Source organism: Astatotilapia calliptera, chromosome 5, assembly GCF_900246225.1.
Source record: "Astatotilapia calliptera chromosome 5, fAstCal1.2, whole genome shotgun sequence".
Classification (NCBI taxonomy): Eukaryota; Metazoa; Chordata; class Actinopteri; order Cichliformes; family Cichlidae; genus Astatotilapia; species Astatotilapia calliptera.
This window is the reverse complement of record NC_039306.1, coordinates 27131934-27157714: the sequence shown is the minus strand read 5'-3', so window position 1 is coordinate 27157714 and position 25781 is coordinate 27131934. Positions and strand designations below refer to the sequence as shown.

At 39.0% G+C, this 25781-nt stretch overlaps 1 protein-coding gene across 4 annotated transcripts in view; it reads right to left on the bottom strand.

Annotated features, from left to right (window-relative positions):
- slc2a9l2 (solute carrier family 2 member 9, like 2) overlaps positions 1–25781 on the bottom strand; it is a 69577-nt gene that overhangs the window by 15171 nt on the left and 28625 nt on the right. For all 4 annotated transcript variants that reach the window (XM_026168601.1, XM_026168600.1, XM_026168603.1 and 1 more), the window contains 4 exons: positions 24964–25088; positions 23262–23407; positions 10720–10852; positions 83–270 (listed from right to left, as the gene is read on the bottom strand). In XM_026168601.1, the coding sequence (XP_026024386.1) occupies positions 83–270; positions 10720–10852; positions 23262–23407; positions 24964–25088 (592 nt within the window). The remainder of the gene's footprint in view (positions 1–82; positions 271–10719; positions 10853–23261; positions 23408–24963; positions 25089–25781) is intronic.

The window sequence follows — 25781 nt, the reverse complement described above, 5'->3', positions numbered from 1 at the left end:
CAGTCAAATGCACTGTGAAATAGCATAAAGGGAGCTGATTCCACTCAAAACCTGAGAAAGGTAAGTTAAATCAAAAACTTACTGCATTGAGGCCACAGAGCTGATAGCAGGCCATGGTGATGATGACAGTTATGAGCTGCCAGCGAACAGCTGGGCTCTTCAGCAGCTGTAACACAGAGACGGTGTGTAGTTTGTCCTGAGCTCGAGCCTCCATGTGGACCTCTTCCAGCTCCTGGGAAACATCCTTCTTTCCCAAAAACCTCTGAAAGGCTTACGCACAAACATTCACACATACAAGCGCAGCAGCGTTAAAAATATCGACAGTGCCATAACCCTCAATAACAACCATCACGCTGAGATCAAAGGACCTAACGATTTGTTCCACGGGCAAATGAGAACATATTGCTGTAAATGGAGCAGTGAAACTTTGAAAATGCAAAATTTCTATTGGTTTATCAACGGTACTTAAAAGTGAAGTAAACTGAGCCCCACACTTTTGTTATTAACAGGCTGCATTTCAACCCTGACATTATGTCCAGCCTTTTGGCTCTTTTTACCAACATAATGTGAGCAGGTAGAAGTGTGAGCTGTCACACGGCTTAACAACAACAAACAGCATTGAGAGCGCACACCTCCACCAAGGCAGCTCCTTCTCTGGGTAGTATTTACCTTTAAAGGGAATCACATTGTATTTTGTAAACATTATGTAGGAGTAGGTAATGTGTAATAGGTATTGATTGGTAAATGGTAAATGGCCTGTATTTATATAGCGCTTTTTACTAGTCCCTAAGGACCCCAAAGCACTTTACATATCCAGTCATGCACTCATTCACACACACATTCATACACTGGTGATGGCAAGCTACATTGTAGCCACAGCCACCAGGGGTGCACTGACAGAGGCGATTCATAGATAACAGGAGATGAATAACTTTAGCCTATTATATGATATTTATTATATTATATGATATTATACTACGGTATTTCTGTATCTAGACAGCTCATTCTCTTTCACTCGACAATGCTTTCTTCAAAGATATAACATGCGAAATGCAAACGTAAGGTCAAAGGTCAAATGTAACATTATTTGGATGCAAACTATGAGGCATTTACCCGAAAAGGTTGATTCTGTTCATCTGGACATAGTGTTTTGAATGGGAGAAACGTTTCGTCACTCATCCAATTGACTTCTTCAGTCTCAGCTGACTGCAGGTTTCCCCAACCTTATAAACAGTACAGAGAACTGACCTCACAGCCCAGTGTTCATCCAGTGGGCTGGTTTCAGTTATTATGCAAATGTACTGTTTACAAGGTGACAAAAGATGAAACGTGTCTCCCATTGAAAACGCTACATCCAAATGAACAGAATCAACCTTTTGGGATTTACGTACCTGGATGATTGAGCATGTATCCAGATATGTGGCATTTAGAATCTCCACATACTTGTAATAATACCTAATAAACCTAAATGTCACCAATACAGTAGAATTAGAATTTTTTCACCACAAAATTCTAAAAGTCAACAATAATTATTGTTGACTCATGTGACAACTTCAATTCTTCCCATAGAGAATGATAGTTGCGTCACATTTCTATGGCTTGAATCAATTGAAAATCACAGGTTAAGTAACTATGTTAATAGATATGTCGTTCTCTTTTTGCTGAAGGTACAAGCAGGTTTACATAAACTCATTTGCCTTTCTTTGCCATTAAATTATACAGCCATGGTGACAACAAATCATTTTCAATTTCCTGCCATTCCTTTTAGCTCCTGTGACCAGCATCTTCTTCATAACAATGGTGGACGGGTCTCATGGGTGTGGCAGTAATTAGATTTGGAAGCTAAAATAATTAAAACTGGCCACAACAACACAAACCTATGGAGCTGTTACATTACAGGACAGAGTCCCGTGTGTCATTTTTCAGTTTTTTTAATGATTGGTCCCTGTTTTATTTACACTCAACAAAAATATAAACGCAACACCTTTGTTACTGCTCCCATTCCCCATGGGATGGACGTAGAGACCTAAAATTCATTCCAGATACACAATATAACCATCCCTCCCAAACAGTGGTCACAAATCAGTCCAAATGTGTGGTAGTGGGCACATCTGCCATATTGAGATAATCCATCCCACCTCACAGGTGTGCCACATCAGGATGCTGATCTGACATCATGAGTAGTGCACAGGTGTACCTCAGACTGCCCACAACAAAAGGCCACCCTGGAATGTGCAGTTTTTTGCGCTATTGGGGGTCTGGGGACCCAGAACCGGTCAGTATCTGGTGCGACCACCATTTGCCTCATGCAGTGCAACACATCGTCGCATGGAGTCTATCAGATTGTCAATTGTGGCCTGTGGAATGTTGGTCCACTCCACTTCAATGGCTGTGCGAGGTTGTTGGATAATCGTGGGAACTGGTACACGCTGTCGTATACGCCGGTCAAGCACATCCCGAACATGCTCAATGGGTGACATGTCCGGTGAGTATGCTGGCCATGCAAGAACTGGGACATTCTCAGCTGCCATCTGCCCTGAACAATGTGAACCATGATTCATCCGTGAAGCGCACACCTCTCCAACGTGCCAGACGCCATCGAATGTGAGCATTTGCCCACACAAGTCTGTTACGGCGACGAGCTGGAGTCAGGTCAAGACCCCGATGAGGACGACGGGCATGCAGTTGAGCGTCCCTGAGACGGTTTCTGACAGTTTGTGCAGAAATTGTTTGGTTGTGCAAACCAATTGTTCCAGCAGCTGTCTGGGTGGCTGGTCTCAGACGATCTTGGAGGTGAACCTGCTGGATGTGGAGGTCCTGGGCTGGTGTGGTTACACGAGGTCTGCGGTTGTGAGGCCGGTTGGATGTGCTGCCATATTCTCTGAAACGCCTGTGGAGACGGCTTATGGTTGAGAAATGAACATTCAATGCACGGGCGACAGATCTGGTTGACATTCCTGCTGTCAGCATGCCAATTGCACGCTCCCTCATTGCTTGTGGCATCTGTGGCATTTTGCTGTGAGACAAAACTGCACATTCCAGGGTGGCCTTTTGTTGTGGGCAGTCTGAGGTACACCTGTGCACTACTCATGATGTCAGATCAGCATCCTGATGTGGCACACCTGTGAGGTGGGATGGATTATCTCAATATAGCAGATGTGCCCACTACCACACATTTGGACTGATTTGTGACCACTGTTTGGGAGGGATGGTTATATTGTGTATCTGGAATGAATTTTAGGTCTCTACGTCCATCCCATGGGGAATGGGAGCAGTAACAAAGGTGTTGCGTTTATATTTTTGTTGAGTGTATATATTGTGAAAAAAATGTAATACAAAATATAATATTTGAAAAACTGACTTGGATAACAGCATGAAGAAAATGCATTCAAGATGGAAAACATATTTTGCTTGTTTAAAATCTAAAGATTTGTTATATCTACAGGCCACATTTTCCCTGTTTCAATGCTTTTTCTGGGATACATAATTCATCAGCATAATAATACACTCTGCTGCAATGCAGATGACTCTCAGACCTCTTTGTTTGTTGGCTTTAGTGATTTAAGTATCTATCACATTATTTTGACCTCTGCTGAATGTGAAATAGGTGAGATTTTCTTTTTAATTGCCACAAATAGATTTTAGAAACACATATCATCTGTGACTAGATGTCGATGTCCTACGTACTGCCTAACAAGTTTATGCATTTGTTATATAATATCGACCCAATACAAGACAGATTATTTACATTTAAGTAAGTTTAATGTCTTTTCTTTGTGTCAGAATGAAGCAGAAATCACCACACCTTTTTTATTCAAGGCGAGACGACTGCTAACCGTTTTCTGTTATTTTTAGCTCGGCCATTTGAAGGTTGTTTGAACTCGTGCCTTCTTGGATGCAATAGATGGCAAAGAATAAGTGGATGGAAAGACTCTTTTCTCACTTTGAGCCCTTCTCTTGTGAAGGTTAATCCCTGGAGTTGAGGGCAGGTCAACTAGGCACGAGTTTAGGACACAGTCCACGGGAGCAAATCTCTACAGTCAAGGACTAAAAGCAGGTCATTAGGATGTGGAAATGAAATGACACGCGGTGCAGACGCTGCCCACACAAGATGGAGTCGGCCAGTGTCACAGTAAAGGCTGGGCCATGATTTCTGAGGCAGGAAAGGGGAAGCATTTAAAGTAAAAATACGTGTATCTCTGCTAAACCAAATAATCAAGCAAAAGAAGGCCAGTTAGGATTTTGATACTGATATAATAAAGAGAAAAGGGTGAGAGGGAAAAAAGAGAGAGGACATTCTGTGCAGAATACAGATATATGAAACTCCAGTGAGAAATTATGATACTAAAACATAGCATAATATACTTAACTCACCTATCGACAGCCCAGTTGACAGCTAAATATAAAAAGATATTCCCAGCAGTTTACATGGAAGCCCAAAATCTAAAATCCATTAACTACAATGGTGTGATCTCTGAAACAAAGTTTAGAAAGGGAGAGAAAAGAACCAACAAGCTGAAATGATCAGTGTTATCAATCTAACTTCATGTAATTCTAATATAGATAGAGCATTAAACACCACTCGCTGCTATCCGAGTAGGTGTGACTTGATATCGATATCTGTTGGAGTAAGGTGAGTTGTTCAACAGTGTCACTGTCCCCATGCAGCCATCCTGTGTTACTGAGAACTGCAGGGCTCCACTCTGTGTCACTGTTGTGACCAAAGACTCACAGTGCCACAAGGTGGAGGGATGTGGTGCAACAAAGGAGCTTTAAAGAACCATGATGGGCTTGTCGGTTCTGCAGTTTTACACTGGCAATAAAATCGTCATGGAGACAAGTGTGAAACAGAATATTTAAAGTTAGTCTCAAGGTAAAGTAAAATGTTGTGTGTGTTAGGATACAGCTGCCAGAATTTAAAGGTTGATGCTGCTGTATTCTGTGTCTCTGCCTGTTGTCAACATCCATTCTCTTCCACTTATCCAAATCAGGGTCACAGGGGAGCTGGAGCCTCTCCCAGCTGTCTTAGGGCAAGTGGCAAGGTACACCCTGGACAGGTCACCAATCTGTCACACGGCTAACACATAGAGACAGGGAACCATTTAGAATCATCATCTTTGGACTTTGGGAGGAACCCAGAGTACCTGGAGAGAACATGCATACTCGACAGACCCTGGCTGGATGGTGGAACTGACCAACTGACCTTACTGTGAGGCAACCGTACTAACCACTGTTCGACCATGAGGCGACCTACAAAAATGCTTAAAAGAAGCAATGCATAGCTCACCTCTCTGTGATACCTTTAAATTGTAAATTATCTGTGAGTAGAAGTTCTGCAAGCATTGCACTGGTTGCATTTTACTTTACTAAATAAAACAACAACACTCGTCTACGAGGCCCATCAGTTTCCCTAAAAAGTCAGATATTGTAAGTTTTAGTAATATCACTCAGTAACTAAAGAGATCATTCGTTGGGGAAAGCATTGTGTGTTAAATTAAAGTCATATGCCCGTGAAGGGCACTTGTAGAGACAATAAGAAAGCAGGAAGTCTTTACCCAACCCTTCATCGCTTCGTCAGTTATTTAATGTTAGTATTGTAACATTCACAAGAACCAGACGGTTGGGTCTCAGTTTGTCCGTTTATTCGGCACATAAGCAAGCGGGTTGCTAACTCCGGGGAGAGCGCCCTCGTACAGCTCCTCTCTCCAGCCTGGCACACACACACAAAAACAACCAGGTCCCCCCTCCCCTTCCTGTACCACAACCAAACATGAATCTTAAAGGAACAACAACAGTGTGCAGAGATCACCAACATGTCACTGTACAATAACACTTAACCATCGTTACAGTATGAAAAAGCTGCTTCCGGCTTCACCCTTGCCACAAGGGGTGATGACAGCCGGTAGGGCTTGCACTAGTTGTTATGCACTAGCTGCTCTTCCTGAAAAAGCCCTAAAGAGGATTTGAGTCTCCAGCTGGGATTAAAACCAGCAACCCTTTCCTTGCCAAGCAAATGTGTTAACCACTACACCACTGGAGGCACACTGTTTTAATCCAATTGTAATAAAAAGTAAGACAGAATTATATAAATAAAAGATTTAGAAACTTTAAATTTATAACATCATGCTTTTCTGCAGTTGGTTTCTGGACTTGTTCAACTATCTTTTTGTCTTTTTTGTAAGATAAAAGCAACAAAAACACATTTCTTTGGTTCTAACTTGCTGGAAGTACTCAAGGTAGGAATTTATTACACAAAGGAAGCAGCAACAAAAGACAGATGGCAAAACCAGAGCTAAACAAACAGTGTTCCATCATGAGAGGTAAGAGTACTCTCCTTGAATTTTCACTTAAAGTGTGCAGAAAAAAGACATCGCAGAACTAGAATGTGTTTTCAAAGAAGCCCATAAGACCAACCAATTATTATTATCACTACTATTTGGTAACATGTCTATTGCTGCATAATAAATCTGTTTATTCCATTTAATTGTATTTTTGATCATTAATTTTCTCATGTGACACCATCATCATAAATACTGCTTTGTCCTCTGAGACCTTCATGCACAACATGTTCAAAAGAATCAAAGATCATGTTCAATTTTACAAAGAATAAACTGTAAGCCACCAAACCTTCAGAGATTACCAATCTATAATGTATGGACGCGGGCATGAAACAGCTCAAACCACCCCAGAGACCAAATTCATTAAAGTTTTGTTTGAAATTACATTTTTCTTTATACTTCATTAACACATGTAGTTTGAGCTACGTATGCCTTTAATCCATGCTGTGCCTTTTCATGTCACAGCATTTATATCATATTCTTTTTTTGAAGCTTGAAATATTTGTAATAGTTATGAAAACTTTTTATAATTTTGCACCTGTAACCTTTTACTATGGCCAATGTATAGGTAAGGTACAACAAAACAAATTGTTGGAAAAGGTTGTGGTCAGTGAGAATAAATTATTGTTTGAGTAAGGTCTAAGGGGAAATGTAACACAACTGTGCAAAGATTGCTGCAATAAATAATGTATGCATTTCTCATGCTTCATAAAAAGCAGCTGATTTTTGCCTTTTTTTCTGATATTTACTGCCTTTCGCAGCTGTGCAATCGGAATACCAAAAAAGTAAAAAATAGGTGATTTGAAAACATTTTCAAAAACAGAATACTAAAAAGACATGATTAAAAAGTAATGAATAATTTTCATTTGCATTTGTTTCAAATGAAACATTTCTGTGAAAATGTAGCTGCAAATTAAAGGTTAAGGGTCTACGCAGTTTCAAAACAGAGTTTTAATGGATAAAACTCTTAACTGGGACATAACATTCAAGAGCAACTTTTTATTTCCCCTATTGTGTCATAAGAGCCAAATAAATATGCGAAAGACCATCTCCTCATTTCTTTCCTTTGTTTGAGGTAAAAAAGATGAAGATGTGCTGTGATTTTAAGTATCTCTCTGCCTCTCTGGCAGCTGCAGCTTACTGTGGTTTAAAGGCACTGAATCAGTGCATTTGAAACAGAATATTAAAAAAAACAAAAGATTGTACAAGACATTTATACCTCCAATCAATGATTTGTGAGGTATCAAAGAAAAAGATTTGTAAAATAGAAAACCAGAATTTTAATTGAGTAACTAAGGAACTGAATTACTCAATTAAAAGAGGATGGACTTTCAGGAGAGGAATGCTCTCCCATTCTTGTGTAATATGGGATTCTAGATGCTCAGTAGTCTTGGGCCTTCTTTGTCAGATTTTCCATTTTGTGGCAACAAATGTTTTCGACTGGTGAAATGTCTGGACTGCAGGTTAGTTCAGTGCAAAGCCATGCTGTTTGTAGTTTTACATTGTCTTGCAGAAATATGCAGTATCTAGATATACATGCTATCTATGCACAGGCACGAGTGCACCCATATACCATCAGAGATGCAGGCTTTTGAACTCTTGGACAATTTTTCTCCTCGGTAGTCCAGAGGTGTGGTGTTCATGTTTTCCAAAACCAATTTAAAATGTTGATGTGTTTAAACACAGAACAGTTTTACACTTTGCCTCAATCCAATTTAAATGAGCTTTGGCCCAGAGAAGAAAGGGTATCTGTCATGGTGTGGGAGTTTGGTTATTTTGAGTTTTCTGGTTGTTAAGATTTTTTTTTAGTTTGCCTCTCATTGTTATCCTATCCTCTTGCCCTTCAGTTTTTATTACTATTGAGGGTTGAGTTTTGTTGTTTCTGTTATTCTTTCATTTTGATTGCTGTGAGAGTTGTTATTCTGTTTTCGGTTCAGTGTACTGTGCCATGATTTTAGTGTATGTATCACTCTAGGTTCCTTAGTGTTTTCTTGTTAAGTCCCTGTCTATTTGTGTTTTCCAGTGGAGTTACTTACTTACCTATTTTATTTTGTAATTCCCAGTTGCCTGTGGTTTGTATTTTGTTTTACTTCCTGTGAATCACTGGGCTTAATTAGTTTCAGTTTCCTTGTTCCGCTCCTGTTTCCTCTTCCCTTGATTAAACCTCAGTGTCTTTGTGTGTATATGTAGTCCCAGTCTCCATTTTCCTTTTGTCAGACTGCCTGTATACACGCCCTGTTATACTGGACTCACTTCAATGGTTATTATTAAAGAAGCACTTTATTTGACACCTTTCCTGCCCTCTGAGTCTGTGTTTGGGTGCTTGTTCCTCATCACATGACAGGATCATGTTCATAATGTGGCTTTGTTCTTCCTGATAGAGCTTTACCCTGCTATTGTAGATGACATGGTGAACTGTGGTTACAGGCATTGGTTCCTGGAAGTATTTCTGAGCCCATTACAGAATCATGCCTGTTCTTAATGCAGTGCTGCCTGAGGCCGTGAAATTCACAGCTCTTCAGTCTTGTCCTTTGTGTACGTCTCTCAAGTCCTGGAATCTTTTGATGATATGTACTGTAGATGACTAAATATTCAAAGTATCCATGATTTTAAGGAATATTATTGTCAGGGGCTGAATTTTTGATCTAACATTTTGAGTTTATTTTGTACTCTTGATTTTCTTATGTTAGACTGCAATAATGTTAACTTCTTGTGTTATTATTCAGTTAGGGTTTAGTTGAGTTTTTTTCTAGCTTTTCTTTTTTCTTATGTTTCATCCATGTCTCCATGTTTATGAGTCGTTTCCTGTCTTCTGTGTACATCTGTCTTGTCCTCTATGTTTAACGCTTAGTTATACCCTTGCTTTCATCTCCCTTATCTGTTCCCACGTCTCTCCTTGTGTTCTGTGTCTCCCCAGTCTGTCGTGTGTGCGTGTTTCCATGTTCTATTGTCAAGCTTGTGTTCTCATCTCTACATTCAATTATGTTTCCTGTTTTACTTCGAAGAGACTGGTGTTTCCATTTTCAGTGTGTTTAGTTTTACTTCCCCTGTGGCGTCATGTTCATTCGTGTCAGCTGTGTTTCCCCAGTTGTTTCCACTTCCATCATTACCCTTCTGTGTATTTAAGTCCTCTGTCTTCATCTGTTTACGTTGCGTCAAGTCACAGCAAGTCACAGCTTTTCTTAATACTGTTCAGGTTTATGCTCATGTTTTGATTATTTCTCGTTTACGTTTTGCACATTCCTGTTCAGTTTCATGCCATTGTCTCATGTCATTGTTTTTATAGTTGATCCTAGGATTTTTTCCCAGTTTAGGTTAGTGTAGTTCCTCCCTTGTTTCACCTTGCCTTATTTTTGGTATTCAGCCTAATACAAAGCTTGTTTTTATTACACTTCTTTTCCTTTCTCCCGTGTCTGCTAATATTTTTTTTGAAATACAAGCTCTCACTATTAAAACATGAAAAAGAAATTAAAAATAAAATATTGGTTTATGAAATTTGCATTTCATTCTGTTTCTATTTCCATTTTATACAGCATCCCAACCTTTTTGGAATTGGTATAGTAACATATGACTGAATATTACAACAGATTTTAGATTTTATGGTTTTTTAACTGGTTTAGGTCAGTTAAAAAAGGTAACTAAAAGACTTTTCACACTCCCAGCTTTATCACTTATTATATAAGAAAAAAACAGTTATATTAATAATGGCTGCAATAAATTCCAAATGTAGCATGTCAAAATGTCTGCTGTGAAAAAAATAAATAAAAAACAATTATGTGTAGAATTAAAACCACTGAGAGTCACAGTTTATTTAACTCACATTACCAATGCACATCTTTTTTGAAACTGCTTTACAATCATAAATAAAGATGTGAAGCCATCTCTCAGTCTTTAATTTACTATTTGAAAGCTGTATTTAAGAATATATTTTTACATTTAAAAGTGAAGAATTCAAGAATTCACTCTCTGATTTGGTCCTCTTAAAACCTTGGCCAGTATTAAAAGCTGAAGTATTTATATAAAGCAAAACTTTCACTTGTGAAAATTGTGTAGCTAGTCTTCTGTACACTGAAATAGCTGAAAACAGCATAAAACACTCTAAAAGCCACAAATCTCACCAGTGGGAAAGCAATCATGAACTTCTGTTTCACTAAAAAACTATGTCTGGTCCCTGCAGATATACTCCAGTCACCTGAGTGACAGTGACAGTCTTACTTCTTAAGACATTTTTTCTAACTCTAAAAGAGTGGTAATGTGTAGTAGTTGTTGTAAAGAGCAACAGCAGAGTTTTCAAACATAATAACCACAATGAGACACCAAAGCCTCTTGTGTCAGCCGGACTGCATTTTGCAGATGTTCTTAAGTGTTGTTTATGGAATACCTTTTTCCGCTCCAGCCTCATCCCTCCTCTCCATCAGCAGGTAGCGAGGACTCTCAGGGAGGAAGGGCAGCACACACAGCTGCAGCATTGCGGGCAACGCAAGGAAGGAAAACAGGTAAATCCAGGTGGACTCCTGCAGTCAAAACATCAACAAAAGAACTGCATCAAAGGTTCAGACATGGAACGGCTACACCATATTAAACAGCGATAAAACAGATGTATATCACAGCTGTTACAACACGTTCCACTGAATGGGTGGATGCATTTGGATTTTTTTAAAAGAATTTCTGCAAGATGATGAGGTTACTATTTATGTTATGTGACTATAACATCATTGGCTACTGTGCTAGCAAATACTGAGTAGGTTTAGTCAAGAATGTGAGGGTTTAGTAAAGCGATGCATTCTTTCTTGCATATATTTACTTAAAGCAGAAGGGGAATCTTTATATGGGCTGAAGGCCGTCTGCTGCTCTCATTAAATGTGAAGAGCATTTCAAATGTCAAGCAATGGTAATGAATATGGTAAAGTTTCTAAAACCTAATTTAGGAAAAAGAAAAGTTACAACACTGGATAAAAACAGGATGCAGGCATTTAACTAAATATGTGCTCAGATTTAATTTGATGGAATGGACTGCAACAAAAAAAGAGAAAAAAAAAGAAAGAAGAAACTTGACAGGCACCTGTTACCATGGTGTTGCATCACCTCTTAACAACAGGCTGTAAGCATGTGTGAACTCAGGGGGGAAATTGCTGCAGTTATGAAGGCAAATAAAAGGTTTCGCACCTCCTTTATAGGAGTTTTTGTGTCATAATATACTCAATATATTCAGTAGGTCACTTGTGTGGGCACTTTGGGCAGACCAGCTTAACACCTTGCTACAGATTCATACCGCTAAAATGCATGCAGAGTGTATTTTAGTATTATATTGTTGAAATGAGAAAGACTTCTTCTTTAAAAAAAGAAAGAAAGAAAGAAAGAAAGAAAGAAAGAAAGAAAAACAAGAAAAAGAAAAACAAGACTGAGTGGTTCAAACTAAGTGGTGCACTAAACAACATCAAAACCTGATTTCTAAGACTGCAGACAAGATTTTTCCTTCTCTCTCTATCTCTGTATAAATAAACCCATAAACTTGGGTTCAAGTTAGGCACTATATTTATGTAGATTTTGGGTTATTTTTGGCAGAGTAGTTTAGCTATAAAGTGTGTGCCTAATGCCAAAAAGAGATTTCCACTAAACAATTGTATATTTTTAAATAATCTACAGCCTCAAAGATCATTCAAAACAGGTTTTTGTCCTTGTCCCATGTGATCAGAGATCTCCTCCAGATCCTCTGAATCTTTTAATTAGTTTATGTACTGCAGATGATGAGATCTCCAAATTCTTTGCAACTTTATATTGGGCATTGTTAATCTCAAATAGTTTAACCAGTTGCACATGCAATTTTTCAAAGAGAAGTGAACTCCCTGGCTTTACTTGTAAATGGCTTATCTTCTCCATGAGGCTCTTTTTACATCCAGTAATGTTACTAATTCATTAGCTGTGAGTTGTGCCAGCAAGTGCGTATCAGAATCAGAACACCTTAATAATCCCAAAAGAAAATTATGTGGTTACAGTTTAAGCTCAATTATAAATATCCAGAACATTACAGAGGTGAAATATATATGATTGACATTTTACATATCTATATGTATAATGTATATGTGTGTGTATGTGTGTTAAATACAGGGTTTTTATTAAAATTGAAAATTTCATCCAACCAGATAACACAACATGAAAGATAAAATAACAAGGTCTTTTCAGATGCTTGCGCTTTAAAACATACTTTCATTAAAAGTACCCTTGAAAACAAAATCAAGTGATCCTTGAATGCATCACAACAATCCGAAGTAACCGTGTAGCCTCACCACAATGGACCGATTAAAAGTTATGTAAGTACCAGCATGTGTAAAAGACGAAAGAAGTCATCTTTACTGCAAAGATGAGAGGATGCACAGTCTCATCTCTGTGCAGGGCTGTGCTTCCTGATGTCACTTTAGCAAATGGGAGGACAGTATGTATTCGTATGCACAGAGAAGGAGGTGTCATTTGGACAGAAAATGCTCTGAATTTATGTGAACTAAATCCCCAAAATACTTTCCAGTTTCCAGGGATTAAGTTCACGTAAGAGTTTGTAAAAGGTTTGTTTTTATGTTTATTCTTGGTCATCTTCACCAACTGAACAAGCTGTAAACACTGACACATTATTGATATGTCAGATGAGATCAGATTGTGTTTTTGTTATTCATAACTGACTTTTCTTCTTTTAAGTTTTGAGAGTGCTGGAAATAAAATGAAATTTGTGGGTGAAACACTGATTATTTATGAGTTTTTATATGGTATATGCAGTGATGAAATATGCTGGATATACAAAAATGTTTGGTTGTGCAGCTTTAAATCTAAAATGAATCCAGGCTGGGAGAGTGAATCACTTTGTTATCTTGGGGAAACCGTAGTTGTGTTTCTCAGCGAAGCCCTTCACAGATATTTCTTGGAACATAAAAAAAGATATATAAGATGTATAGTTTTTTGTCTCTGTCTCTCTGATGCTGAACAGTGGATCATCTTATCCCAGCAGGAGGTGACAGTGGCTGGCTAGATTAAAGCTCTATAGAGTGCTCTCAGAGACAAAGAATCTGTGCTGCAGGCATTGATTTCTGTGATCTGTACTATAAACATCTCATGTTACCTCTGCGTAATCTTCTGGTAAGATGTAATAGAAGCTGACTGCACTCACAAAGTGATTATTTCTATTCTAACAAGCTTGTCAAGTGTGATTCAAGAAAGAAAAGAAGAAAAACAAACTTAATTTAATCCTGTGATGACCCCATCTGCCTACTTGTTTAGTCTGTCTTGTTATTTCTTAAAACATCCATAATCCCCCGCTCTTCTTCGCCTATCTCTCGCTAACATGATCTCTTTTCTGTTTTGTCGAAATTATGAGCCAGTTCTTGATCAGAATTTACAAGACTGGCAGCAAGCGACATGTCCCAATCAATCATCTGCAGAGAAATGCCTAACAATCAAGTGGCACAATGCTTATTAGGTATACGCACAGGAAACCATAGTTGACTTGGCAATTGTGACACAGCTGAAGAATGATCATTTGTGGGTTCACACTGAGGCCCTGTTCCATTAGTGTGTAACTTGTGAAGCACGCATTAAATGTTCTGTTTCACTCTCACACACCCATATGCACGCAAAGGTTTATCTGTGCAGTCAACAGTATGAACTAAATGCACGCCTTTCAGTGTCTAATAATTGTCATAAACAAAGCAGACAAATATTTTACTGCCTTATTACAAAGGCCGTGTAGCTTTCCCTTTTAATTATTACATGTGAGATGTTGACGGTTGTAGATTCTGGGATTGAACAAATGCAAAGCATGAGCCTTTGTTGTTGGGAGCTGACAGGAATGAAATGGAGAAGATTTACAACAGCAGCGTGGCTTCATGAAATGCACAGAGGACTACTACAACTGCCAGAGGGGTTTTGATATGAACATTATCTGAGACAGAGATAATGATAAAGTCAGGTGTACCACATCTTTGATATAGACAGTTATAAACACTAACATTATCTCTGTGTGGTTAGCCTTAATTACTTTTGCTGACCAGTGCATTCCCCAGCCAGGAGGTGAACTTGTTCTGTAGCGATTTTTTCTAATCATTTAATTGCAAATCTTTATTTCCCACAACAGGCAGTGAGATTAAGACAGTCATTCACTGTCAGTGTGGCACTCTGTTGTTCATAATTAACACATGAAGGATAGACTGTGCGTTGCAAAACGAAAAGTTGTCACTTTGGGATCTTTATAGAAGTGTTGTGTTTTCCAAAGCCTTTAGATGGATCATGAGTCATCATTCTGGTGACGCACAAAAGAACTTTCTAACGTCTGTTTATGTTTGTGTAAATGGTTGCACTTTGATCCAAACCATATTTTTCTAAAACTTATAAAGTTGTTTGAATGAAAAAAAGAAACACTGAGTAAAAATTTTAATTAAAAAAAACGTTTCCTGGTGTGACATCTTTTTAAATTTCTACTTTCTAAAGTGTTTCTTGTCCAAATAGTTTCCCCGTGGAGCACAAACATTTATCTGGAGCCGTTTTGTATCTGCATGATAAGAGGAAGATCACAACACCTCTTTCATATTTAATTCTCACAAAATGAGAGCCTACTTGGTAAAAATGTCATGGCACCAGGATCTCAGCCATTGGAATACTTTATAGATGGACATCTGCCAGGATCAGATGAAAAGCTGTTTCTGATGAAAGTCACCTTCTCTGTAAGCCTGTTTTCCCGATGGTCTGTCAGAGGAACAAATTGACCACTGGCCCTCTCTGGTGTGTGCTGTTCTTAAAATATTAAAGAAGACTCCTTCTACTAGGGAAAATGTGAAAGTGCTGGATTCACACAAGCCTTAAACTCTTACCGCATATTATATTCTTTTCTATTATTTGACAGACAGACAGATGATTCATACCCTGTGACAATGTGGGTTCAAAAATATTAACATGGTACACACGTATAAAAGCAATCAGCTTGAGAGACCTTGGGCTTTCCAACAAATCTAGACTCATTAACAGAAAAAACTTACAGAACATATTTGTTTTAATTGTTTTTTTTTTATCCTGTTAATAAATGAATGTATGTATTCCCCATATATAACAACCAATCTACAGTCTAAGTATCTATGTGATAAAGAATGTCATGTGGAAAATTAAGTATACACAGCTTACAATAGAAAGTATCCAGGTGTTAAAAATCAAATTGAATTGAATAATTGATCATTAGCAAGTGTGAACGTCTCTATAAAAGCAGATGTTTTGGTAACTTACTGGTCTGAAGCACTCAGGTGTGCATTAATACAGACATCATCAGGGATCTTGGAGAAGCAATGCTGCTCATCAATATGGGTAGATTTATAATGTCATTTCTAAACAATTTGAAGTCAATCATTCATTCTACAGCGACAAAGATTCACCAAGTTGAGCTGTTTCTAAGAGCAGACATCCCGGTAAATTGAGCCCAAGGTCAGACTGTGCAATGCTCAGAGAAATTGCAAAAAATCCAAGAGCTACATCTCACACTACATCACAGGCTTCAGTTAGAATGTTAAATGTTAAAGTTCATCACAGTACAGTAAAGAAAAAGACTGAGCAAGCATGACTTGTTTGGAAAGGTTTACAGGGGAAAGTCTGTTCACTTTAAAAAATAACATAGCAGCACAGCTAAGCTTTGTAAAGTTACATCAAAAAACACCTCAAGACTTTGGAACAATGTCCTTTGGACTAATATGACCAAAGTGGAGATGTTTGGCCACGATGCACCACAAACACCTCATTACCTCTCAAGCATGGTATTAGAGGAGTGATGATTTGGGTTTGCTTTCTAGAGTCAAATGTGAGTCTGTCCCAAGCACAGCAGCAAATCTACACAGAATGCCTGGAAAAGAATCAAGGTGCTGCAATGGCCCAGACAAAGTCCAGCCCTCAACCTAAGTGAAATGCTTTGGTGGGACCTTAAAAGAGCCTGGAATAAATGCATGCCTGCAAACCTCAATGCATAGAGGCAACAATGTAAAGAAGAGTGGGCCAAAATTCCCCCACAACAACATAAGAGACGGATAGTCATACAGAAAATGTTTACTTCAATGTACTACTGCTAAAGGTAGTTGTGCAGGCTACTGAATAACGGGCTGTCGTTTTTCACACACACTTCTTCTGAATTTTGGTCCAGTTATGCTAAATAAGAGAAAGAAAGAAAGTGTGACACATGTTGTTGCTCATCTGAAGATTTATTTAAATTATTTTAGAACCTGTCAAGGACCAAGTGATATTATATCATGTCCCTTTCATATGACTCTAGCTGTAGTCAAGGCAGGCTGATAGCTTCACTATCTTGCACATGCACAGTGGATGACTGGTTAAGATCCTGTCACATATGTCTGTGATTTACTTGTGAAATGAAAAGCAAAGAAACGTGATAAGTGGGGCTGTATGTCAACACAAAACTCAATTTAGAGATGTGGTCAGCAGGTCATATTGACATGCGACAAATCAATGCTTTACAAATAAAAAAGAAATCCTTTTGTTTGCCTAAAGCTATAAAATAACACCAATATTTAATGGTAAAGTGCAAGGTAGCAATGGAAGAAAATAGGAGAGCACTTCATCAAATAAAGAGTGAGCAGGTTTGCGTAAAGATATCATTGATTTTATTTTGGTTTATCTTTTTGAAACAAAGGTTAAAATGCAAAGCAGTTTATAGGGGAATGAATTTGGTTTAGGAAGTTGAATACATTATTTTAATTATGTTTATCTTTTTTTTCTTTTCTTTTTTTAACCAGAGCAGGAATGCATCACATATTTGCAGGACAGCCATGCAAAAGGCAGAAGAAAGTAACAAAAAACCAAATTCATCACTACAACACTCGTGCCTTTATTCAGGATGGGCATTGGTCCACAGAAATTACGTAAAAGGAAGCTGGAGCCAAAATCCACTGGCTTGTATTCTCGTTGTTGGAAAGACAGCTCATGCGCTGCTGGAGATGTGCATTATGCATATAGGTTTCTGAACAAAAGGATAAGCTTCAAACAAAGCAGGACGCAGATACAGTCTGGTCTTTGAAGCCTTTGAACTACATTATCAAACACAAACAATTACACTGACAAATCAGTGTCACTTCATATGCATTAACATTTGTTGATGTGGTTAATGTGCTGGCACACATTTATGAATTACATTTGCATACAGGTGCTCAGCTTTGTACACTCAATTGCTTTTTCTTTCTTTCTTTTATGACTTGATTACACACTGAAAGGCTACTGGAGGACTAGGTGTGACTTTGTGAACAGGGATCAATTTGTGAAATGTGAAATTTGGAATGGCATGTTAATGCTTTGTCAAACAATGCACCGCCTACAGAAGCTTAATGCTAATGGCTATCAGGTGTAACTGTTTCGGACGAGCGTGACAACCAGCAGCACAACATTACAGAAGACTTAAAAAAGATGGGAGTGGGCACTTTAGATTTAGATTAAAGACATAAAGTGGATGGGGTTTTTTTTGTATCCAGCCACTCATTATCTTCCACTTCCACTCCAGCGTCTGGGTTTTTTTATATGTCACACAAACATCGTAAAGCAAAAGCTGATCATTCACCAAACTTGATTTGTAACAGCACATCCCTTTTTTTCTAACAAAAAAAAGTATATTTTTATTTTAGGTTTAGTTTCTTTTTAACCTCCTTTTTAGGCAGAAAAATCCCTAACATCTCTGGGGTGCACCCTAGACAGGTTGCCAGTCCATCACATGGGTAACACAGAGAAACAGAAAACCGCACATTCTCACATGATCATTCTGGAATAAATATACATCTTTTTTTTATTTATATATTTTAAAGTCATAATCCAAAACTATCTGAGCAGGCTGGTGCCAAAAAGTGTAATGTCATACTTTAAATTTGGAAAAGCAATTCTGGGAAAACATATTCCATTATTATTCCTGTTTTAATATGATGCCAAAGCAAGCAGTGATCTAATGTCAATAAATTTTGCCAGGAGTAGAGCACTTAGATTATTGGCTTTCTGTTCATATTACACAACTGATTTTGGCTTTCAAAGCATCTGTGCCTTAGGCTAATGTCTGTTTCCAGCCCCAACAGATAAACTGAAAATCTAGCACATAAATAATCTGTTATAAAAACATTCCAGCAGCAGACCAAGTCAACATGGCTAAAGTTGTGCACAGTGAGCAGTGAGGTGAGAAAGGATAAAATGAATAATATTTCCTCAAGGGTAAACAAGGTGTGTCTGAGAACTCCTACTAAATAGCCTATTGAAATAAGGAACCGATAGAACCAATCAGATAGCGTGAAGGGTAAAAACGGGAGTTTGTTGCTCAAGTGGCAGAGGAAGCCATTGCTCATGGCCAAAGCGCTTTCAGCCAGCCTTAGAAAGGGAGGAGTAATAGTGTGAGCAGAGTTGGAACTTTTTCCTTCAGTATGACTTCATGCTTGAATATCAAGTCAAAATGAAATTTTCTGCTATGCTGAAGCTGTAGAGCGAATAAGTCTGCCACTGAGGCGTCATCAGTACGACTGACTAATAGAACGACCTTGATGTAACCCGGTGTTAAAAACGGGACTAAAAGTATAAATATTCATACTCTCACAATGGGAATAAAAATTGATAAAAACAAAGTTAATTATAATAAATACTGATAAAAAGCATGTAAACATAAGTTTAATTAATATGTACATATGTATATGTAATATTTAAATGGTGTGGGGGCAGGACTTAGTCCTTTAGAGTGTGTTTGTTAGATCCACTGAGCGACCAATCATTGGCCGGTCTGACCCTCCCCTGTCTGTGTGCGCTGCTTAGACACCTGTGTGTGCCTTCGTGTGCCAGTCAGATACGCCAGAGACACAGACGGTCAAAGATCCATTTACCCGTGCGGCGAAGAAGCTAGCTGGATAGTGAAAGTCCTTTTTCCGGCGAGAATAATAAGAGTGATACTGTATTCCAGAGCAGAGGCGGAGGCAGACATTTGATACACCCGGGGCTTAGCCCTAAAGGATAGTATGCATGTGGGATTGGGGGGGGGGGGGGGGGGGGGGGGGGGTTTGAAATGACTGAAAGATTAATTGGCTCTGTTTTGAGTTTTGTTTAAAAAAGAATGATTTCATATAGGTTATGTTGAAACCAAGCACACCATTGTTTTTCTTGTGACATTACCAATAAGTTTGATGTGTCACATGGCCCTCTTCCCATTGAAAAATCAAAAGTTGTATTCAAGATGGACGACTTCCAAATGGCCACCATGGTCACCACCCATCTTGAGGAGTTTTCCCCCTCACATATACTAATGTGCCACAAACAGGACTTTAATATCACCAACCATTCCCATGTTATTACGGTGTATCCATATAAATGGCCCACCCTGTAGAACCTGTCTGATCTGGCCGATATTTCCCTTCTGTCCTCATACTGTGGTTAAAGGTAACTATTCTGCCCGTACTACATCCAAAGAAGGCAAGAAGTAGCACTAACAGGTCTTACATGCTCACTACTAGTATTGCACCACCAGTGTTACATTGACATTTAAACGCTGGTGGTTAATTCTCACCTTAATGCCACCTAGTCACCAAGGTCACACACAGACGTGAGAGGCACAAAGAAATTTCGGTCTAGACAACCCAAAATGTGATGTCCACATATGTGGACACCAGGTCCTAGGAGGGGTTCACTCCAGGTTCTAAATTGCTCATAGGTGTGAATGTGAGTCTGAATAGTTGTTGCTCTGTGTTAGCCCTGCAACACACTGGCAACCTGTCCAGGGTGTAATGTGTCTCTCATCCTTTGTTAGTTGGGATAGTCTCCTTGCTACATGCAGTTATAGAGAATTTCGTTTTTGCTTTCAACATTGAAATACTAGAAACTCCCCAGCAGCCAGGTTGTCTGGGTGCATTTGATCTTGGCATTGTCCAGTCCGGATGGAAAAGATTTGACTTTTTCACTGTCTTTACCAAAGTTTAAACTGATGTGCTGGTTCCTCTCAGTGTGTGAACTAAACATGCCAAATATGAACAAAATATGAACAATTTGTGAGCTATCGGTGATAAAATAAATTTTTTTACTACTCATTAAGTACTGTATTTTTTCAAAGTGTTTTTTCTAGTTAATATTGATAGGTTTATGTTGTAAGTCAGACATATAGTGGAACCTGTCAGGCAGGGGAGAGGAAACAAACAGGATCCAAGAAACAAAAGAATGAGCTGACAGCGAGCCTTTAGTACAGCTGATGCAAAAGATACAAAAAATAACAAAAACCACAACATGAGGTACATGAAAATCCAGAGAGAATAAATTGGGCTGGCTGCACACACACACACACACACACACACACACATTGACAAAAAGGACAAAAAAGCAGACAAGATTATAAATACTCAGAAGTCACTGGGGACAACGAGCAGATGAGCGGGGAGACACAAGTGAAAGCAATTAACAACAGGTGAAAACAATCAGGGAATCAGAGGACAGGAAGGAAGCAAACCTGACAGCAGACATGAAAGAAAACTACGCTTCAAAGCAAAACCGGAAACAACCAAAGGAAACTAACAAACACCAACACAAGAACTTAAGATGTCAGAGACTAGGCAACACGGAGGGACAGAGGCATGAATGCAGAAATAAGGTACAATAAGACACAAGCTGAGGAAACTACTAATACTACTATTAAATATAACAATACACCGGAAAGAAGACAAAACAAGACAAAACAGAACATGTAACTGGTTACCACATTAAAAATAAGCAATAAAATCTTATCTTATCAATAATGTGAGAACTAAGTCTCACATTAGACTAGAATAATAAATAAGTCAAAATCTAAAAATTCAGCTAAGAACAAAACACAAAATGTAAACCAAGACTGGAACCAGTTCAACCAGTGACAAGTGACTCTCACAATAGGTGAATAGTACTTTATCTAAATGCATCACCAAAGTCATGACAGGTTCACATTTTACTTAAAGTGCCAATTTATATGACTTTTAGCATAATTTATTGATTCAGATTCCTCACTCACTCACTCACACTGGCTTTGGGCTTGCTGAAATGCCTTTAAGTGCAGTTTGTTTATGACAGTGACTCGAGAGCAAACTTTATTACAGTCAAGGGAAAAAATAATAAAGAAATTCCCCACCACCACTACCAGACATCCACAGTCAACAGACCTTCTCCACAGACAATATACAAAAAACTTGGAGTGATGTGGTGGTTATGTTTAGCCCACTTTTCATTTACTAAACTCAAATTTCTTGTCTTGATTTAAAATTTCTCCAGCCTCAAAACCATTCTTACAGAAAACAACACGACATATACAGGGAGTGCAGAATTATTAGGCAAGTTGTATTTTTGAGGAATAATTTTATTATTGAACAACAACCATGTTCTCAATGAACCCAAAAAACTCATTAATATCAAAGCTGAATGTTTTTGGAAGTAGTTTTTAGTTTGTTTTTAGTTTTAGCTATTTTAGGGGGATATCTGTGTGTGCAGGTGACTATTACTGTGCATAATTATTAGGAAACTTAACAAAAAACAAATATATACCCATTTCAATTATTTATTTTTACCAGTGAAACCAATATAACATGTCCACATTCACAAATATACATTTCTGACATTCAAAAACAAAACAAAAACCAATCAGCGACCAATATAGCCACCTTTCTTTGCAAGGACACTCAAAAACCTGCCATCCATGGATTCTGTCAGTGTTTTGATCTGTTCACCATCAACATTGCGTGCAGCAGCAACCACAGCCTCCCAGACACTGTTCAGAGAGGTGTACTGTTTTCCCTCCTTGTAAATCTCACATTTGATGATGGACCACAGGTTCTCAATGGGGTTCAGATCAGGTGAACAAGGAGGCCATGTCATAGTTTTTCTTCTTTTATACCCTTTCTTGCCAGCCACGCTGTGGAGTACTTGGACGCGTGTGATGGAGCATTGTCCTGCATGAAAATCATGTTTTTCTTGAAGGATGCAGACTTCTTCCTGTACCACTGCTTGAAGAAGGTGTCTTCCAGAAACTGGCAGTAGGACTGGGAGTTGAGCTCAACTCCATCCTCAACCCGAAAAGGCCCCACAAGCTCATCTTTGATGGTACCAGCCCAAACCAGTACTCCACCTCCACCTTGCTGGCGTCTGAGTCGGACTGGAGCTCTCTGCCCTTTACCAATCCAGCCACGGGCCCATCCATCTGGCCCATCAAGACTCACTCTCATTTCATCAGTCCATAAAACCTTAGAAAAACCAGTCTTGAGATATTTCTTGGCCCAGTCTTGACGTTTCAGCTTGTGTGTCTTGTTCAGTGGTGGTCGTCTTTCAGCCTTTCTTACCTTGGTCATGTCTCTGAGTATTGCACACCTTGTGCTTTTGGGCACTCCAGTGATGTTGCAGCTCTGAAATATGGCCAAACTGGTGGCAAGTGGCATCTTGGCAGCTGCACGCTTGACTTTTCTCAGTTCATGGGCAGTTATTTTGCGCCTTGGTTTTTCCAAACACTTCTTGCGACCCTGTTGACTATTTTGAATGAAACGCTTGATTGTTCGATGATCACGCTTCAGAAGCTTTGCAATTTTGAGACTGCTGCATCCCTCTGCAAGATATCTCACTATTTCTGACTTTTCTGAGCCTGTCAAGTCCTTCTTTTGACCCATTTTGCCAAAGGAAAGGAAGTTGCCTAATAATTATGCACACCTGATATAGGGTGTTGATGTCATTAGACCACACCCCTTCTCATTACAGAGATGCACATCACCTAATATGCTTAATTGGTAGTAGGCTTTCGAGCCTATACAGCTTGGAGTAAGACAACATGCATGAAGAGGATGATGTGGACAAAATACTCATTTGCCTAATAATTCTGCACTCCCTGTACAGCACACTTTCAAAATGTAATCGTTCATAGCCTCCTAAACCACTAACCTGACCCAGCAGCTCAGGCATCCCCAGCACTTGCCCAGTGAACACTCCTAAGCAGATTAGAATGGAGTTGAACTGGCCAATCATACCTCTGAAGTGTTTTGGGGAAATTTCTCCCAGGTACATGGGGAGAGCACTGAGAGCAATACCTGTCAGAAAGAAACAAGCAAACAATATATTAAAACCTATTAAAAACAATATATTCGTGTCTATGTAGACACCCCTGTCATCAGTATGTATTGACATAGTAGAGGAATATGCATTCACGTATCTTGGCCGTATCTAGGATCTGTAAGCATCAGCTGTCTTTAAAAGCATTGGGGGTGTTTTTATCAGTATCGAAGTCTGTTTTGTTTTACCACATAAATGTGCAGACACACCAACAGCTCCACTGCACTAACACACACTGAACATCAAGTCACATTTCACAGTTGGCTGTCTTGAACTGTGGGGCACAGTCATGGGTACTAGTATTGATGGTCTGTGCATTAGAAACGGTCTACACTGAAGAACAAGTTAATACTTAAAAACAAATCAATTTCCACACACTACAATTTGTAAACAAGTTACCCCACGCTTCTGTAAATGTGTGTATTTTTTTTAAAGGTAGCTACTATTTCTCCGTTGTGGTATAACCAAGCTACTGTTAAAACCAAAACTGAGTTGCATTTTATGAGGTAGCACTTTTTTAGCACATGTGAAATCAGTGATCATTGAATTTAAAACACACAATGGCTTCTTCAGTTCTAACACCAGATGGGAAGTCCCAGGTATTTGACCTCTAATAGTGCTATCACCTTGGATGTGCTCTTTGAATGACCATCACTGAGTGGAGGTCGTGGCCTGTGACACCATTTATCTGCAACATAGTCTTGAGATACCTTTCCAGACGACTCTACCCACACTCACACATTGAGTCAAGTCATCTTAATGACTCATGTGATTCAGGATGGGGGAACATCTCACACCAATTCAAACCTGATGCAAGTGATTCGCACGATTGACACCAAGAAGCACATCTTAGCTGATGTGACCCCAGGGACTGAAAGGACTACAGCAGTGACCTGCAGCCCAGGAACCAGAAGTAAGCCTCCAGTCTGAGAGCAAAGTGCTCTATTAGGATAATATGGTACTATCAAGTCTATAAGGTATGATGGGTCCTGTTTAGCCCTGTGACAGACTGGCGACCTGTCCAGGATGTACCCCGCCTTTCGCCCTATGACGGCTGGGATGGGCTCCAGCGCCCCCCGCGACCCTGAAAAGGATAAGCGGAAGAGAATGGATGGATGGATGGATGGATGGATGGATGGATGGATGGATGGATGGATGGATGGATGGGTCCTGTTTATTCGAGATGTTAATATGGAAGAAATACAGTATTTTGTCCTCGCCCATGTCCAGTACTCTCACTGCAGCATTTTGGACTAACTGGAGGTTTTTCATGGACCTTTTAGAATAACCTGATGATAATGAATTCCCATAGTCGTAGAAGTAAGTAAAAAGCCAGCGTCACTACAAGAGGTGATGTATGTAATTAACATTTTCTGATAAGGTCAACCAGATTAAACTTAAAAATATCATCATAATTTACATGATTAACTGAATTAATATTTTCTTTGTACTCCCTTACACTACAGCATTATGCTCTATATTGAATGTTCTACACTCTCTGATGAGTGGGAAATTATAAAAGCATATTTCTTACCAGAATCCACCCCCATAATGAGTCGTCCAATGATGAGCATCTCAAAAGATCTTGACATTTCACCCAGAGACAGAAGCACAGCAGCTATTACAGCAAAGCTGTTATTCAGCAGCAAGGTCCCCTTTCTAAAGTCAGTAAGAAAAATACATGAAAAAAATGTAAAAATTAACTAAATGTAACTCATTAAATTCAATTTCTATAGTGCTTCACCTGGGATGAAAAGAACTTCACCTAACAAAAAACTAGCAGAGTAAGAACTATCAGAGATAGCCGAGTTTTAAAAAGCTAACATCATGGAATAGCTGAATAACTTTTTATAGTTTCAAAGGAACACATTTGAGGCCATCACAACAGAAAAAATCAGTTCTGTAATGGAGGTTTCTTACACTACGCTGAATCTGAAACTATTTCATTATCCCTAGTTGCTAGTATTCTATAAAAATTAACCCAAGCTCCCAGAAGCACCAAGTCAGTGGGAACTGTTCCTCTTCTTGACAAGTAACAATCAGTTCTCAATCACTTATTATATAACAGAATTTAGTGCGGCCTCTAGCCATGCAGGACACGATTACACCAGGTCGCATCAGCTGTCACAACTGACCCCCGTTTCAAAGAGCATCTGTCTGTCCTGCCTGCTGAACCTCTTCTGTTGTCCAACTGTTCTGGTTTCCAGCCTTTGTCTTGACCTCATCTCTTCTTTGTTCTTCCTACCTGTTCCCTGCTGTATCTTAACCATTAGCCTCTAGCATGGCCCTGATGGAGCTCCACTTTCACAGCAGGTCCTGCCTCCTGGAGTAGTCTCTTTTTAATCCCCCGTC